Source organism: Myotis yumanensis, unplaced genomic scaffold (assembly GCF_028538775.1).
Source record: "Myotis yumanensis isolate MYYU_CA2020_CCGP unplaced genomic scaffold, mMyoYum1.0.hap1 SCAF_17, whole genome shotgun sequence".
NCBI classification, from domain to species: Eukaryota; Metazoa; Chordata; class Mammalia; order Chiroptera; family Vespertilionidae; genus Myotis; species Myotis yumanensis.
In genome coordinates this window covers 10,021,522-10,040,384 of record NW_027223768.1, presented here as the reverse complement: position 1 = coordinate 10,040,384, position 18,863 = coordinate 10,021,522, and the positions used below count along the sequence as shown (strand labels likewise).

The window sequence follows — 18,863 nt, the reverse complement described above, 5'->3', positions numbered from 1 at the left end:
CTCCCCCAGGTCAGGGTGTCAACTCAGACCTGGTCAGGCCACTGGGAAGTAGTGGGGGAGCAGCCGCAGGTAGATGTCTTCGTCCTTCTCCAGAAACACACAGATGATCAGCCGGTCCACCTTGTCCTTGTGCTGCTCCAGCCACTCGCGCAGCGTGACCAGCACCACCTCTGCAGCTGCCTCGTTGGGGTAGCCAAACACTCCGGTGGAGATGCAGGGGAGTGCGGCGGAGCGGAGCTGGTGCTCCAGCAGCAAGGCGAGGCTGCTCAGGTAGCAGCTGCGGAGCTTGGCAGCCTGGCTGGCGCTGGGCGCTCCGCGGACGATGGGCCCCACCGTGTGGATGACATACTTAGCCGGCAGCCTATAGCCGCTGGTGATCTTGGCCTTCCCAGTCTCGCAGTGCTGCAGGGTCCGGCACTCTGCGGTGAGGAGGGGCCCGGCGGCCCGGTGAATGCAGCCGTCCACACCGCCGCCTCCGAGCAGGGAGTTGTTGGCGGCGTTGATAATGGCGTCCACCTCCAGCTTGGTGATATCACCTCGGAAAAGGGAGATCTTCTCATTGAGATGTTTGTCCTTTTTGTACTTGGGCTCCTCCACCTTCGGGGTTAACCCTTTTGCCGTCTCCTTCCAGGTCAGGATCTTCTTCAGCCTGATGAAGTCCTGGCAGAAGTAATGTTCCTCCCGCTGCTTGTCACTCAGGCCCTTGAGAAAGGATTTTGCCTCCTTCCAGTTGGTGCAGGTGTTCGGGTCCACTTTCGCCGCCAAGGCCAGGGGGGCCCTGGTGCACACCCCAGCTCTCCGCCCCACCGCCAGCGCCTCCCAAGCCCCAACTCCCGCTGGGGTCCGCGTGCGGGGCCCGTTGGCATCAGGGGACGCCGGAGGACCGCATGCACTGCTGCGGGTCCACTTGGCACAGGCTGAGGTGCCTGGCCAGGGGCGTGGGGCACTAAGCAGCTGTTCCGCCAAACACAGCTGTGCCAGGGGGCCAGGGACTCGGCTCTGCAGAGACATGAGCGGTCAGCCGGGAGTGGGTCCCGCCCACTTGGAGTTCCGGTACCAGGTGGCGCATGCCAGCCCACAGGGACACGCTCCTAGAGGATCTAATTTTAATTAACCATTAAATAAATATAATGGATTTTACTGCACTAATGTCTCACATTGTGGCATCCACAAAGCAATGGGAACTTTTCCATCTGTAACCTCTGCTGAGGAAATATACTTATTTCATTAAGTGATCTCTAAATTAAATGTCATATAATGAGATCTCTGACATTTCGTTATAATTTTAAATTTTAAATAATACTATAAATATTTTTTTAAATTGTTCCATTATTCCTCCATCCCAACATCTTTCAAACCCAGGAAAAATGAACTTTCCAGTCATTTTCTTTTTTTACAGAAAGCATCCAAGCAAAAATAAACAAATTTTAAGAGAATTATAGCATTAGAAAAATTCTTCCATAGTTTTACAAAGAAATATGCTGCTATTTGAAGTACTGTAGTGATTTGTTACAACTAGTAGGGACAACTACATTGTATATGACTAGTTTATGTGCCTTGTTACCCCAATAGTATTTTCACCTATTTTTATTTAAAAGATATCCCTAACAACAAGAAAGATTTAAAATAGTGGAAAGAAGTGAAGATTCTAAAAACAGTTTTTATAATTCTCAAACTTATCATTGGACTAAGTAAAAGATGTTAAGTTAGTTAAGTAAGTTAACTTTGAACTGAGAAGTTTAACAAGTGGGCTGAACTCAAGAAAGGCAGAACGTTAGAGTCAACACAGCTCTTCCCCAGACTTCCATCCACATTCACATTGTTAATTTTTCCTTTGTAATTGTGAATGTATAAAATAACCCACTCAATTTACCAGGTAGATCGCCTTGGGCATGTTAATTTTTTTATGTGTAGGCATCCCTCATTTTATTGCGCTTTGTATTACTGTGCTTCACAGATACTGTGTGTTCTTTACAAATTGAAGGTTTGTGGCAACCCTCTGCCGAGCAAGTCTATCAGCACCAATTTTTCCAACAGCATTTGCTCACTTCACATTTTTATTATTCTCACGATATTTCTAACTTTTTCATTATTGTGATGGTGATCAGTGGTTTTTAATGTTACTTTTATAATTATTTTGTGGTGCCCATATAAGATGCAAAACTTAATAAATGCTGTATATATGTTCTGACTGTTCCACCAACCAGCTGTCCTCCGTCTCTCTCCCTCTCCCTCGGGCCTTCCTATTCCCTGAGACACAACAATTTAAAATTATACTAATTAATAAACCTACAATGGCCTCTAACTATTCAAATAAAAGGAAGAGTCGCATGTCTCAATTTAAATTAAAAGCTAGAAATGATGAAGCTTACAGAGGAAGGCATGTTGAAAGCCAAGGTAGGCTGAAAGCTAGACCTTTTGCACCAGTCAGCCAAGCTGTGAATGAAAATAAAAAGTTCTTGAAGGAGATAAAAAGTGCTATCCCAGTGAATACACAAATATTAAAAAAGGAAAACAGCCTTATTGCTGATATAAACAAAGATTTAGTGGTCGACAGATCAAACCACATATCTGTGTATTCCAAGGCAACCATAACCAATCTTGACTGAAACTTGAGAAAAAATACATGTTGCTTCAAATTATAATTCCATTCCATAGAAATACTCAGGGTTTAGAAAGAATTCAAAAAGTTAAGTCTTGTTTTAAAAATGGACATAGAAAATGGAAATAGTAATCAGAAAAAGTAAACTTACCAAATATATTAGTAGAGTGTCCTTTCTTTGCAATAGGTCTGAGTTCATTATGTCCCCATCCATATATCCTATAATTATCCCAGGCATGTTTCATCATCTGAGAAAAGAAAAATTATAAACCATCAATTTACATTATTCACACTGTTATCTTTGTAATTTATGTAATTTAAGGGTTCCATTCCTATATCCTTACATATTCTTCTATATCTCCTACATTAATCAGCCTTACTCATAATATGTTATTCTATTAACATTTGTATCAGTGTGAAGTACACATTATAATGTTTAATCTCAGGGTCTATGCAACACAAGGAAAAATTAAGTGTAACAGACAAGTCCTTTTATATTTAGAAGGAAGGTGTCTGTTTCATATCCTTTGCTTTTAGAAAATGCCAATCCTTTTGGGAATTGCTCTCTTCCCCCACTGTGATTATGATAGAGCTGTCAATCAAGAGGCTCTGATTCCACAACCAATTAACACAGCCTGACTAGACCAAAGATTAGCACTCTTTCTTTAAAGTAAGTATTTTAGGCTTTGCAGTCCATACAGTTTCTATACCAACTACTTAATTATGCTGTCGTAGCACAAAAGCAGCATTTGAAAACACATAAACAATGAGCATGACTGTTCCAATTAAACTAGACTTTTAAAAAATAAAGGCAGAATTTGGCCCACAGGTTGTGGTTTACCTACTTCTGACCTAGACAAAGTGATTGTATATATGTGATTCAAGTAGGGATATTCATGTCCTTTTATACGTATTATTATAGATGATAGGAGACAGAAGGCCTCTCTCATTTTGCAATCTCAAACTCCAAGCAACATGTAACCCTAGAGCTGATGGAGGCTAACTCTCTCCCAAAATGGAGAAACTAAATAATGAGAGAAAGAGACAGATACATATTATTGACAGTAACATCTATAGACTTGGATTCAGCAAAGCTTGAAGCCCTCAGCTACGCTAATAAATATTTTTATATCAAGAAGGTTGAACTAAGTTTCTTACAACTCAGAAGTCTAAGCAATACAATAACAAAGTATTTATATATCAATTGAATTATTTAATAGATTGTAGTGTATCAAAAATCTGTTCATTTAAAGTAGACTATTCATGAAAACATTTCTCAACTTGCTTTTTGCAGCCAGCCTTACTCTTCACCAAAAGTAGACAAGGACATTACAAGGGAACTAAAAACCAATATAAAACACAAATGCAAAACTACTGAACTAAAAATTAGCAATATATGAGGACATAATGACCAAATGCAGTTTAACTCAAAAATATAAGACTACTTTAACATTCAAACACCAATCAATATAATTCACTATGTTAACAGAATAAAAAGAAAACCATCCTCCAATAATCTTTATAGATGTAGACAAAGCATCTGACATAATTAAACACCCACTCATGATATAGACTGTCAATGAGCTATAACTACAAGGAAACATCCTCAATGTAATTAAGGGCATTGTCAGAAAAAACTATTTCTAACAACATATTTAATGGTAAAAGACCAAATGCTTAACCCCTAAAATTGAGAAAAAATCAAGTATGTCCACTCTCACTACTTCTTTTCAAAAATGTACTAGCAGTCCTAGAGAGTGCAGTAAGAGAAGAAAAAGAATTAAAGACATAAAAAGGTAAAAGTTTCTCTAGTCACAAAGGACACGACTCTGTACAAGGAAAATTCTAAGCAATCTTTTAAAAAGCCACTAGAATTAATAAATGACTTCAGGAAAATAACAGAATAAAAGTTTAGCAAACTAAAATAAAATATATTCCTATATGCTAGTAATGAACAACAGAAATAGAAATTTTAAAACAATTCCATTTATAATAGCATCAAAAAACCTGACATACTTAGGAATAAATATAACAGAATATGTGCAATAACTATATAATAAGAACTACAAAATACTGCTGAGAAAAATTAAAGAAAACCTAAAAAAGTGGAAAGATATCGAAGACTATAGTTAAGATGACAATTTTTCCAAGTTCATTTACAGAATAAAATCCCAATCAAAATCCAGCAACCTTTTATTTTCACAGAAAAGTTAATTATAGAAAGGCAAAGGACCTAGAATGGCCAAAACAATTTATATAAAGAATAAAATTGGAGGACTTATCTGATTTAAAAACTTACTATAAATCAATCAACACAGTGTCATATTGGCATTAAGAATAAGTATGTAGATTAATGAAATAGATATGAGTCCAGAAAGAGACTCAACACCTACTGATTTTGTCAACTGATTTTGAACAAAAGCATCAAGATAATTCAATCAGAAAAGGATAATCCTTCCAACAACTGGAACAACTAGAAAGCCCTATGTGAAAAAAATAATGCAAGACCTTTACCTCTCATAAAAAAAAAAAATTAACTCACAGTATAACAACAGATTGAAATGTGAAAACTAAAACTAAAGCATGTGCCCACACAAGACTTGCACACAAATGTTCATAGCAACTTTATTCATAACAGCCAAAAACTGAAACAAATATTGAGCAAATGTTCAACAGGTGAATGAATAGAACCATGGTATACCCATAAAAAGGAATACCACTAAGAAAAAATTACCTTTGGTGCATCTGCACAGATAAATCTCAAAAACATTATGCTGAGCAAAAGCCCAGCAACAAAATATCACAAACTTTATTATTACATTTGACTGAAACTCTAGAAAAGGCAAATCTAATCTATAATTACTAAAAGCAGATCAGTGGTTGCCAGGGACAAAGGAATCAGGTGGACTGACCTGAGAGGACAAAACTGTTTTGAGATTATAGACATAGTCACATCTTGATTGTAATTACTGTTACACAGGTGTATCCACCTGTCAAAACCTATTAAACTATATACTCTTAAAATACGTATATTTTGTTGTATATAAATTGATTCAATAAAGTTGAATTTTTTAGAAAATCTAATAAACTGCTCCACACATAATTACCACTCTCCTGAGACAATTACTCAAACTTTCACCTCTTTTTCTATTTACCTCTATATTGCTAAATATAGGTTACTAGAGGCCCAGTGCACAAAATTTGTGCACTTGGGGCGGGGAGAGGGGTCCCTCAGCCTGGCCTGCGCCCTCTTCCAGTCCAGGAGCCCTTGGGAGAGGTCCAACTGACAGCTTAGCACTGCCTCCCCCGACTGCTGCTGCGCTCACCAGCCATCAACCGGGCTTCTGGCTGAGTGGTGCTCCCCTGTGGGAGTGCACTGACCACTAGGGGGCAGCTCCTGCATTGAGCGTCTGCCCCCTGGTGGTCAATATGCATCATAGCGACCGGTCATTCCACCATTCGGTCGATTTTCATATTAGCCTTTTATTATATAGGATAGGATATAGGATAGTGCTATTTCTTGATTTTTTTTGTTTTAGATATTTAGTATCTTCTCCTGTAGTTAAAATAATTTAGCTCTCTTATGCCTCTATCAACTCATCTCTACATATACTTGTCCCCTATATATTTCCCTGACCCACATTTTCCCAATAAGTTGACATATTTATCTTACAACTAGAGGCCCGGTGTACAAAATTCATGCATGGGTAGGGTCCCTAGGCCTAGCCAGCAATCAGGGCCGATCAGGTTCCTCACCTCCCCCTTCCCTTGCCACCCACACACTGCCACCGCACTGTTCCCCGCTTCCCGGCCTCCCCGCCTCCTCCTTCCCTCACTCCCTCAGCGCCCCGCCGCCACCGCTGGTCGCCCACCATGTTCCGCGCTGACCCCTGATGGTCAGCACACGTCATAGCGAGCGATAGAACTCCCGGTCTCCCGGTCGAACTCCCGAGGGGACAATTTGCATATTAGCTTTTTATTACATAGGATTATTACATTACTTTGTTCAACTTTTGTTTTCCCTGCTGTTAGCTACTGGTCTGAGGGTTTGGTGGTTCTTTGTTTGATTAGTTTTTAATGTAATAATTATGATTTACCTCTAAAATTTGTGAGGTTTACAACTTGTCTCAATACAATTAAACACATCAGATAAACTGTCAGTTCCACTTTATTCTGTGACATATCCTTCCTGAAGCTCTATCCTCCTACTCTAATCTGGACTTATGTTCTCTCCACCTGAAGTGCAGCCATCATCCTGCTGATTCCCTTACTCATTCCTAGGAATGCTTCTTTATTCTCTCTAGTGATAGATACCCTGTATTCAAAACCCTTCTCTTCCTATTTTTGAGCTTAAGTATATTTTATAGCAATCTGAGAAAATGCCTAAATATATCTTTACCCTCAGATTTGATTCTTAATTTGATTGAACATAAAATTCTTTCTAGTTCCCAATATTATTGTTGAGGAATCTGATGTGCCATTATTGTACAATCCCAATCTTATGAGTGGAACCTTTTTTTCCTCTGTAAACTTTTGGGATTTTTTTTATGACTATTTTTCTAAAATTTCAGGACATTTTTTTTTTTTTACTCATTGGGATGGATACCTGGCAGGTCCTTTTAATCTGGCAACCCACTTCCTTTAGATTTGGCTAATTTTCTTGAATTGTTTCTCTAACTTCTTCCCATTATTCCTATTCTCTTCCTACCGTACCTATCTAATCACTTGTCAGATATTCCAAATTGATCTTTTTTATTCAATTTTCTCAATTTTTTTGTCTTACTGAGATTTGCTCAATTTTAACTTCCAACTCTTTTATTGCATTTTTAAATTCTATCATATTTTTAATTTCTAAGACCATTTTCTTACTTTATATAAAATGTTCCTTTTTATAACTTACTGTTCTTATTTCATGAATTAAATTTTCTGTCACTCCAATGGTGTTATTTTTTAACATACTTTTTTCTGCTCCTTGTATTGTTTCTGTATCCTCTGAATTTTTCTTCCATCTGTTTCTCATGTAAGAAAATTTTGGTAAATATCCAGTGATCTTTGATTTGCTCTCCACGTAAGAGTGAAGTGAAGCACTTACAAGACAAAGACTGTCAGTGAATGAGTAACACTAGTTGCCTGAGCCTCATCTTAGAGAGATCAGGTGAAGCCCAGGGGTGTTTGAGGAACAGAGTAGGTCTTTTCTCTTGGGCCAGTCTCCCCGGAGAGAAATCCTCCATTCTCCAGCTTACTGAATATAAACCTGGCTTCCAGAATTCTGAGAACTGAGCAGGAGAAAGTGATCACAATATTCAGATTCATTTTTCACTTAATTCCCTCTACCCCCACCACTCTCTTCATTTTTCACACTTGGGTTGCGGGAAACGAGTTAAGTCGGCTCGCGTGAATTGCGCGTACTCCGCGGGAGCCGTCTTAACTCGGTTCATATAGATTTGCGGTGGAGTGCGGAAAACGTGTAAACTCGGGCCGATTGTAACTGCGTATTACCAAATATTTGTTTCAAAGATACCTACCTGCGTATGCGAACCGTTTCATACCCATTTCAATCGAACCCATACTTCAAAAGATATAGGCATTTTAAACTAACTCTGATTTTGCGCGGGAAACCTAAATAATTGCCCGCGCCATCTTATATTTTGGCGGGAAATTCACCCGACACCGGAGTGTTCAGAATGACCTCTATTGCTTTTACACAGCCGTAGCTGGTATTCCCCAAATCCAGATCTTCTCCAATTAATCCCTTCATAAGGTTAACTTTGGTCTTTTGTTGGGAAAAGGACAGTAGCTAGAATGCATAGTCTAGGGAATTACGGATCTAGAGGTTAAATGCTCCTTTTAAAACTTTCAAATAATCCTTTCCCAGCTCTATTTTTAACTCCTGCCTTCAAAAGTAAATAGTGTCTAATTCTTAAAATGTTCTCTCATTCTTGACACTTTAAGGTATTCTGCTGTTCACATCACCTTGCTTATTTAGCTTCTTCCCCTGCAAGCTTGTGTTTCAACTTTCTCTGCTTGTTAAGTCAGTAACCATAATGTTTAACAGAAACCTACACAGGGGTTAATATGTTTTATGCTGATTTACAAGAACACTGGATAATATGGTGTTCTTAATCTAAAGCATCGGTTCTCAACCTGTGGGTCGCGACCATCGGAAAACACATATAGCATATCAGATATTTACATTACGATTCATAACAGTAGCAAAATTACAGTTATGAAGTAGCAACGAAAATAATTTCATGGTTGGGGGTCACCACAACATGAGGAACTGTATTAAAGGGTCGCGGCATTAGTAAAGTTGAGAACCACTGAAAAGGGTTAATTCAGCAGGTCTGGGTGGTCCAAACCCAGCACATCCCAAAGAAAGGTTTGGCCAGTGGTAGGCTCCTAGAAAATAACCTCTAACCCTTTATTACCCTGCCTGTTAAGAGTAACTGCTTACCTGAAGCCTTGGGCTGTGTCAGAGTTTATGTTAACAATGTGATTTGTGGTAGGGGCCTTGGGCCACATGGTATTAGCCTGACCTCTGGAGGAGTTGGAGAACTAAGCTCAGCCAAGCCTACATAACAAACCTCCAATAAAAGCCCTGGACACCAAGGCTCAGGTGAACTTCCCTGGTTGGCAACACTTCAGGCACACTGCCACACATCACTGCTGGGAGAACCAGGCACTGTCTATATCACTCCAGCGGGTCTCTCCTGGACTCTGTCCTATGTGCCTTTTCTATTACTAACTTTAGTCTTATTGTAATAAATTGAAACAATAAATACATCAGCTTTGCTTAATCCTTTGCATACTTCTAGCAAATCAATGAGCCTTTGGGTGGTCTTAACATACAGCTATCTATCTGAATTATTATGTACATGAGAAAGTATTTCAATAAAATCTAATGACATCTAAAAAAGCAGGTCACCCATCTTACAAAAACAACAACTACCTATCAATGTCTCCCCAACACTGTCCAAAGAAAGTGCCTTAGCCGAAACCGGTTTGGCTCAGTGGATAGAGTGTCGGCCTGCGGACTGAAAGGTCCAGGGTTCGATTCCGGTCAAGGGCATGTACCTGGGTTTCGGGCACATCCCCAGTGGGAGATGTGCAGGAGGCAGCTAATGGATGTTTCTCTCTCATCGATATTTCTAACTCTCTATCTCTCTCCCTTCCTCTCTGTAAAAAATCAATAAAATATATTTAAAAAAAAAAAAAGAAAAAAAAGAAAGTGCCTTAACAGTCTGGGCATAAAACAAAACATCAAAGGTGAGGTAAAATCAGAGTAAAGTTCTATTTTGATTCCATCGAGGTCGTCTTATAATAATTCATAAGGTCAAGCTTAAAGTACCTGCTAAATCATTCATATTCATTACTAGAATATATCCATATAGATATTTGAATATTTGAATTAAATTTATTATCTTATTTTATGATAAACAATATCTTTCGAATATTGTTGTGCAATTACACCCAGACAAAATCTACATAGGCAATACAACTGCAAACTCCACCCAAAATTAGCTGGAGTTTTAATTTACAAAGTTCAACTGAAATATTCACTAAATTACACCCCCACACACACTATGGCATTCTCTTTCTCTCCAAGTCATTCCTAAAATAACAAACTGAAAGACTTCTGTGACTAAATAAATATAAAGAATTCTGAGATCAATCCCTCCCCATTCTTCAGTCCATTGAGACTCTTTGGAAGGAATGTGTTCTTAATCTGCTGTATAGTGACGGGGTTTCATGGCACGTTCCCTAAAAGATGACAGATACGCCCAGCAGGCATGGCTCAGTGGCTGAGCGTCAACCTGAACCAGGAGGTCACCGATCAATTCTAGTCGGGGTACATGCTTGGGTTGCCAGTTCAATCACTGGTGTGGGGCGTGCAGGAGGCAGCTGATCAATGATTCTCTCTCATCACTGATGTTTCTATCTCTTTCTCCCTCTCCCTTCCTCTCTGAAATCAATAAAAATGTAATTTTAAAAAAGATGACAGTTATAAAGCTAACTCTTCAGAAGTATGTTTATGAGGAGATACGCATAGTATCCAGCAGAGTCCCTTATAACTTAACACTAAAGAAATTTCTTATTCAATGATAACTTATTTATAAATCTACTCTACATTATTTATAAAATGCTGACTATCAAAAGATCTCTGAACACAGGGAGAATGATGTAACCATCCAAACAACATTATAGGAAAATTTTAAGTGACCAATATGTATAACACATATTAAGAAAGAGAGTTCTAGCTCTTACTGTCAACTTGGAAAATGAACTACAACTATGACCCAAAAACAAACAAGACCAAAGTAAAACAGCATAAATGGTGTGCATATGTGTGTGTGTGTCTCCAGTCAAATATATATCTATAACCACTTCATGTCATAAATCTCAGCTTATTATTACCTCTTTAATTTTTTCCCTTTTCTTTCTTATGTCATCATCTTCTGGATCTCCACCATTTATTCCTGAAAGGTTTGGTATAGGGACTGGTGGTAGTGGCTTTTTCTCTTTAATCTTCATTTCTTGGACTACCTTATTTTTCTCTGTCTGAATTTCTGCTCGTATTTCCTCTCTCGACTTTTTTAATTTTTCTTTTGCTTCTTCCAGGGCCTTCTCATGATCGGCTCGAATTTTATTCCTCAAACGTTCCTCTTCTTCCCTGTAAGAGGAGAAAAAAGACTGGTTAGAATGACCCTTAAAACCTCCAAGCCTTAAACATGAAACTTAAAGTTTCCTCCACCAAACCCAGATAGTTGATTCCTACTCCTTCCATTGAAAGACAGCAATGATCTGTGAGAGACTCATATTTATCTGCCCAAAGAACAGGATAAATATAACTTGGTATGAGCTCTGGATGCCAAAGAGCTAACACTTTACACAATGGAGGAAGAGGGAACCTAGAAAGAAAGTTACAATTTCAGGGCCAATGAAAACAGAGGAAACAGCAATCAGTAACTTATAAGTAGACACATGAAAAAAGAAGAAAAAAAGGAGGGAGGGGAAGTGGGAGAAAGGACAAGAGACATACCAGTGAAAAACTTGCGGAGAGAGAGAAAATTAAAAATAGAATTAAGAACTCAGAATCAAGATGGACAAAAATATAAACAGGGTCAAGAAAAGAGATAAGCAGAAAAATAAGAGGATGGAAATTCTTATATTTTGTTATATAGCACATCATATTCTTCTACAACTTTTGCATTTTGGAAATAACATAGAGCTTACAGCACAACGGTTCCCAACGAATGTGGGCATGACTACTTAAAAGTCTCTTGAGCCCTTGTTAAAAATACAGATTCCAATTCAGCAGGTCCGTGTGACACCCATGAATTTATATTATTAAGGAGAGCAGTAACCGGCCCTTTTTAAACCACTGCACAGAAAGTGCTAAAATGTACAGTCTAGGACAGGGGTGGGCAACCTTTTTGTGAGTGCGTGCCAAAACCAGCAAAATCTCTGACTCAAAATTCTTCTGCGAGCCAACCCTAATTTTTTGAGAACATGTTACGCCTACTTGATATCTCTTAAGGTGTACGTATGTGAAGAACCTTGAAGAAATAATAAAATTCATTCGAGCAACAAAAACAGTATATGATGATGAAAAATACATTTATTTTTTTATGTATACATGTTATGTAAAATTATTTATTTATCTAAGATGCACCTACACTGAGTTTATCTGAAAAATAAAAAAGTCGATATTAAGAAAAAAATTGTAAATGGAAGACTGTAAGAGAGGGTTTCACGTGCCAGCAAAAGTTACTAGCGTACCATGTTTGGCATGCGTGCCAGGGGTTGCCCACCCCTGATCTAGAAATCTACATTTCTAAATAGCACAGCACAAGTCAGAACTTCATCACTGTAATACAACTTAGGTTCTTTGCAGTTTACTTTACATTTCTTAAGATGTTAATATGTAATCTCCTATCTAACAGAAATTCACCAGTATATTGGTATTAGAATCCCTTCTCTTCCTACAGAAGTCAAATGGTTCTGGCTACTTTATCTTTCTATTGTCCAACAGCCAGGCAAGGAAGGCCCTGTGATCTACACCTTTGAAATCAGATGCTCTGGCTGAAACTACAGATCTGGAATAAGTGGCATAAAGGAACAATAACTCAATTTTAGAAGTCTCAATCATAGAAGTATGTGCTCCATGTGAGTGACATAGGTGCTTATGTAGGTGGGTTCTGACTTATGGCGAAAATCACGTTATGTCGTGCCGTAGGAACGGATCTCCGATGTAACCCAAGGACCTACTGTACTTTATAAATAAACTTAACAAACATAACCATATAGCTATACAGAAATAATTTTAGATACATAAATACATAGAATTGTGCCAGATCTCAATTTAGCACAATGATTAGCACATTTTTTTCAGATGCCAGGGTCTAGTTCCTTATGGAAAAAAAGCTGCGGGAGCATTGCCCCTTATATCCAGATAGCCTAGTCCACATGCCAGAAACACGTAAGTTAATGGCATAAATGCTTATTGGGGGGGGGGGGGGGGGGGAGAGAGATAAAACAATAACTTATCTGAACTTTTGAAAAATGCCAATGACCAGAGCCTCATCTAGGTGAAAAGAACCCCTAGAATCTGACTCCAAAGATGATAATATATGCTTTAAGAATGATATTGAGCCAAAACCGGTTTGGCTCAGTGGATAGAGCGTCGGCCTGCGGACTGAAAGGTCCCGGGTTCGATTCCGGTCAAGGGCATGTACCTGGGTTGCGGGCACATCCCCCATGGGAGATGTGCAGGAGGCAGCTGGTCGATGTTTCTCTCCCATCGATGTTTCTAACTCTCTATCTCTCTCCCTTCCTCTCTGTAAAAAATCAATAAAATATATTAAAAAAAAAAGAATGATATTGAGATTTGAATCTAAGATTTAAATGTTTCAGTCATGTCTGAGTCAAAATTAATCATCTTCATTATTCTCCAATAATCCCCAATACTTAGTATAATGCTTAGTACATAATAACTACTCCAAACATTTGCTGGATAAATATGACCAATATTTTTAAATGATAACAGCAATATCACTAAGGAGACATCAAGAGATCTGCGTAAGTAACAGAGGTTGATTTTATAAACAGGTAAATGTCAAAAAATATAAAAAGAAAACAGCACGCACATTATTCTTTGTAGTCTCTAGATTACTTCATATCCTTTTTTTTAAAAAAAACTATATAACTTGTCTCTAAAGTTCTTGTTAAGATATGAAGAACAGCCAATACCGGTTTGGCTCAGTGGATAGAGCGTAGGCCTGCGGACTGAAAGGTCCCAGGTTCGATTCCGGTCAAGGGCATGTACCTGGGTTGCGGGCACATCCCCAGTGGGAGATGTGCAGGAGGCAGCTGATCGATGTTTCTCTCTCATCGATGTTTCTAACTCTCTATCTCTTTCCCTTCCTCTCTGTAAAAAATCAATAAAATATATTAAAAAAAAAAAGATATGAAGAACAAAAGAGAACACTGTCAAAGACATCTCTCAATATTAACGCTAGGAAATTACAGTCTTAAATCAAAGAAAATTTCACAAGGTCTGAGGCCTGAATTACTAAAGGACTCTTGTTTTTCACAAAATCTGTCCTACTATCCTATAGTCTTAGATAAAATAAGAGATGTCATTGTTAACCAGGCTCAAAAGTGACACCTGGAAATACTTCTGTAAATATACCTATTACCTTCAGGCTAGTATATAAAATGTTCAATAAAGTTTACTTTTAAACTCATGAAAAACAAGAATGTATATACCATTTCATTCATTTACTTTTTAAGCTGGTACAGATTTCATTATATAAATAATCAAATACAGTCTTCTCCCCTTATCCACAGGAGATACATTCCAAGACCCCCAGCGGGTGCTTAAAACCATGAATAGTGCCAAATCCTATATACATTGTTTTTCCCCTATACACACATACTTTTTCACTTAAAGAAAGCATGTTATGGCTTTTCTTTGGCACAACCGAATTGTCAGTATCACTACTCTTTTGCTTTGGGGCTATTATTATGTAAAACAAGAGTGACTTGAACACAAACATTGCAATACCAGGACAGTGGATCTGATAACTGAGAGGGCTACTAAGTGACTACAGGTAGTGTATACAGTGTGGACTCACTGGACAAAGGGATGATTCACTTTCCAGGAGGGACAGAGCAGGATGGAATGGGATTTCATCATGCTACTCAGAAGACACACAATTTAAAACTTATGAATTATTTATTTCTGAAATTTCCCATTTAATATTTTCTGACCATGGGTGACTTCAGGTAACTGAAACCACAAAAAGCAGAACCATGGACGGGGGGTGGGTAGTAGATGACTACTGTAATAAATAAATAAATAAATTCTAGCCATTTATAAAATGATTTTTTAAATCTTAATTTTTTTCAAATTCACATAGAGCAAAGGCAAAATAAAATAAATACAAAAGAGTACAGAAGTTGAAAATGATGGCAAAAGTTCCAAATTATTTTAATTACAAAATAATGGCATGAAACAATTTTAGAAGTAACTACTCCATAAGGTTCAGCCAAAAGTCAAAGAACCAGCAAGCAAATAATAAGTTAACAAGATTGAGAAAAGGAAAAACCAGCTCTCATTACAACAGTGCATGTTCCCAAGTATTTAACTCAGGCTCACATTTGAACCTACGCTTTCTCAAAAACTTTATGCTTGATAAAAAGTTAAAATAACATCAGCCGAAAACAACTCAAGCATATGATTCTTATCACACACTGAAAAATTATTGTAAGAAAAGAAGGGAGAAAAACGTAGGTTTGAGAAAAGTAAATACTTTCTCAAACTCTTTTTTTGATACAAATTACATAAATGATTTAAAGAGATTGTACCTAAAGCTCCCATTTTATCCCAATTTGGCCAAACTCTCCCCAGAGGTCACTTCAGATTTGGTTACTTGAAAGAACGTGAACCCTTTAATGGATCACCTTCTAATAGTTACTTGACACATTCCCCCTCTCAACTAAATAGATATAAGGGTAAAATTAAATTTTAAAACATAAACCAGATCTTGTCTACATGACTCTCAAAGTGAAACGACAAGATTCAATGGCATCTTTAACTTAACTGATGCCACAAGAGTCCCCAAAGGCATCCCCTGAAAATAACAACAACCAGGGCATTTCTGCATGTTAAGAAATGAAGCCGGGCCAACGTGGCCCAGGAGTTGAGTGTGGACCTATGAACCAGGAGATCACAGTCCGATTTCCCATCAGGGCACATGCTGGGGTTTCGGCTCGAACCTCAGGAGGAGGCAACCTGATCAATGATTCTCTCTCATCATGGATGTTTCTCTCTCCCTCTCCCTTCTTTCAAATATATATATATATATATATATATATATATATATATATAGTATATATGTATATGTATGTGTGTATATGTGTGTATGTATATGTATGTATGTATGTGTGTGTGTGTGTATATATCTATCTATCTATATATATATATATATATATAGATAGATAGATAGATATTGACAGGTATATTCTGCCCGTCTTTGTCTTCCTAAAAAGCTAAGATTCACTAGCAAGCTTTAATTACAAAGTCAGAGAACGAGAGCCCTTTAGGAGAGGACGAACCCATAGAAGCTGTCAGGATTCAATCAATACATCTATTTCACCGGGTGGCACAATGACCGAATGCAACACATTCTTAATAAATGAAGGCACAACCTAGGTCACTATTTCTTTAGGTTACACCTCTGGACACAAACGCTTCTCCTGTACAAAACGAAGGAGCTGGACACTAAATGGGGCTCCAGGAGCCCTTTCAGCCTATGGTTCTACTAAACCAGTTTTGAAATAACAAGTCTCACAACTCGGGGAAAATTACATTTTACTGAAAAAAAGAAGGCGGAGGAAAAAAAAAAACAACAACAACCCACAAACGACAGATCTGATGCAATAAATCATACCTTGCTCTGCCCAATGTCACCACCACAACTTGTGAAAGGAACCAACCTGTGTCGATGCTCATCGGGCCCGTGAATCAGGAAGCCTCCGGGGTTCTTCGCCCCTTTGTGGGCATCGACGTGCGGAATCAGCACATCTTCCAAACCCAGATCAAAGCGTTTGTGTTTCGAAGAGTCTGGCAGGAAGAAGAATGCCCCAAAACACAGGGTGATGAAGGCACTGAGGATGAGCAGGAGGATGAACTTCTCGGAAAGTCTCAAGGTGGCCCGGTGGTGCGGGAAGGAGGGCGGCCCCAGGTTCAGGGGCGGGATCCTCCGGCCGGACAGGGGCAGCAGGGCGGGGGCGGTCATCGTTCACGCTCTCGCACGAGATGGGGTATCCAGTCCTCCTCTCCCGGCAAAGGCGCGACACATGGGACCCCCCTCCGAGCCCGGGCAGCGACGGGGAAACGCAGCTGCTCTCCTCGGCCAGGACCGCGGTGCTCCCTTCACAGGGCGCCTCCCCGCGCGGGCCCGGGCCACTCAGACACACGCGTGGCCCCGCGACCGGCGGCTCACGCCCGCTGACAGCGCCTTCGCCTGGGCGTGCGGGGCTCTCGCCAGCCTCCTCCTCATGCCCGGGGGTGGGCCAGGCGGGCAGCGCCGCCGCGAGGATGCCCGGCGGCTGCTTCCATGCCGGCGCCCCGGGGTGCTCCGAGGGGGTCTCGCGCCCTCTCCGAAGGCCGCCCGGCCCGATCCGCGGAGTCAGTCAGGGAAGGTTCCCTTCGCCGCCCCGGAGGCTCGGATCCCGCGGTCTCTCACCCTCGGCGGCGGGAAAACCAGGGTCTCCTCGGAAGTCGGCCGACAGGGAGGGCAGTCTCCCACCGCGCCGGGCGGACCGGCAGCAGGTCTCGGACGCCCGCGCCGCCCGACACGGCCCCCGGCTCCGGGGAGGGCTCGACACTGCCCACCGGACGGCTGGCGCGAAGGGCATCCGCGTCCCGAGCCCCAGCGCCCTCCCGGCCGCCGCCGCGTCGCCGCTGTCGCTACCGCGCGGCTCTGTCAGGAGCGGAACTTCCTCCTCGGGCGGCCACTGAGGAGCCCGGGCGTGCGCGCGGGGAGGGAGCGCGGGCCGCCCCGCCGGCTCCTCCTCCTCCTTCTCCTCCTCCCGGCGGCCGGTGGAGTTAACCCGGGCGCCTGCCCCCCGAGCGAGGCCGCCGCTGCCCCCGCCGCGCCCGGACGCGCTGACCGAGCCCCCGCGGCTCCGCGGCGGGAGGAGAAGCCGAGCCGCGGCCCCTCGTTCCGAGAGCGCGGGCCCGGCGCCTGCTCATTCCTCGCTCGGCTCCGGGGAGGCGGCGGCGGTCCCGAGCGCGCGGTGGAGCAGCGGCGCCTCGGGCGGGGGAGGTCGGCCCGGCCGCCGGGAGGGCCGCCTCGGGTCCTCGCAGCGGCTCGCTCGGAGGCGGCTGCGGAGGGGCGGTGCGTCCACGCGGTGCGGGGCTGCGAGCGGGCCCAGGTCCCCGCCGCCTCGGGCCGGGGAGCGCCGCACGGCCGGGGCCCACACCCGTTGGGCACACGCGGGAGAGGGGCCGGGCGGGGGCGGCGGGCACGCACTGGCCTCACTGCCCCGACTCGCGAGTGGGCGTCCCCGGGCGGCGAGTGCGAGGTGCGCGCGCACGCTCCGCCCGCCCCGCCCGCCCCGCCCGCCGGCCGCGCTCCGGTCTCGCGCCGCTGCGGCGCCCGCGCCCCCGGAAGCTCCCTGCCGCCGCCGTGTGGACCCGCGAGGGAAGCCGGCCGCCCACCGGCGCTTCTCTGGTAACCCCGCCGGTGCCGAGCGCGCCGCCATGGGGTGGGGAACGGCCCCCCGCGTTCGGGCGAGTGAGGGGAGGCTGGGTCGCGGGGGGTTCGCCGCCGTGGAGTGTCACTGGCTCCAAGGGTTCTGGCGGCCAAGGTTCCCCTGTTACTCTCCCCGGTTACCGACCAGGACCAGGGGTTCCTAGGGCCCACGACGAGGTCTCAACTTCCTCCACGCGGCCCATGTGCACGTGGCGGGGCACCCGAGGCCGCAATAGTGAGCACCAGCCCTTGTGCCAGGCTCTGTGTTAAAAATAGAACGGCCACCGTGCCCTTCCCATTAGGCTTCCTTTCCGAGGGACCTAGGACAGAGCCTTGTCCAGGTCCAGGGTCCGAAGCCGCCTCCGGTCTTCTCAGGGTCCTCACCACCGCCCCCCCATGTAAGAGATAGAAGTGTTAATGAGGGGGTGCCCGAGCCCCAAGACCACAGTGTGTTCACATCAGGCTCAACACTGTCCGAGTGGATTCTGCTGTCCATA

General features: G+C 42.4%; 1 protein-coding gene and 1 pseudogene across 2 annotated transcripts in view; both read right to left on the bottom strand.

The window, feature by feature from the left end:
- The window catches only part of MAN1A2 (mannosidase alpha class 1A member 2), a 69,067-nt gene extending 51,354 nt beyond the window's left edge, over positions 1–17,713 (bottom strand). The window contains exons 1-3 of one of the 2 annotated variants that reach the window (XM_070397139.1): positions 16,604–17,713; positions 11,018–11,273; positions 2,754–2,850 (exon numbers count right to left, since the gene is read on the bottom strand). In XM_070397139.1, coding sequence (XP_070253240.1) covers positions 2,754–2,850; positions 11,018–11,273; positions 16,604–16,905 — 655 coding nt within the window. In that variant the 5' untranslated portion in view covers positions 16,906–17,713. Of the gene's footprint in view, positions 1–2,753; positions 2,851–11,017; positions 11,274–16,557 lie in introns of both variants that reach the window. The other variant, XM_070397140.1, reaches the window with a different exon arrangement.
- LOC138996194 (ADP-ribose glycohydrolase MACROD1 pseudogene) lies at positions 34–1,087 on the bottom strand (annotated as a pseudogene).
- Positions 17,714–18,863: the final 1,150 nt, after the last annotated feature.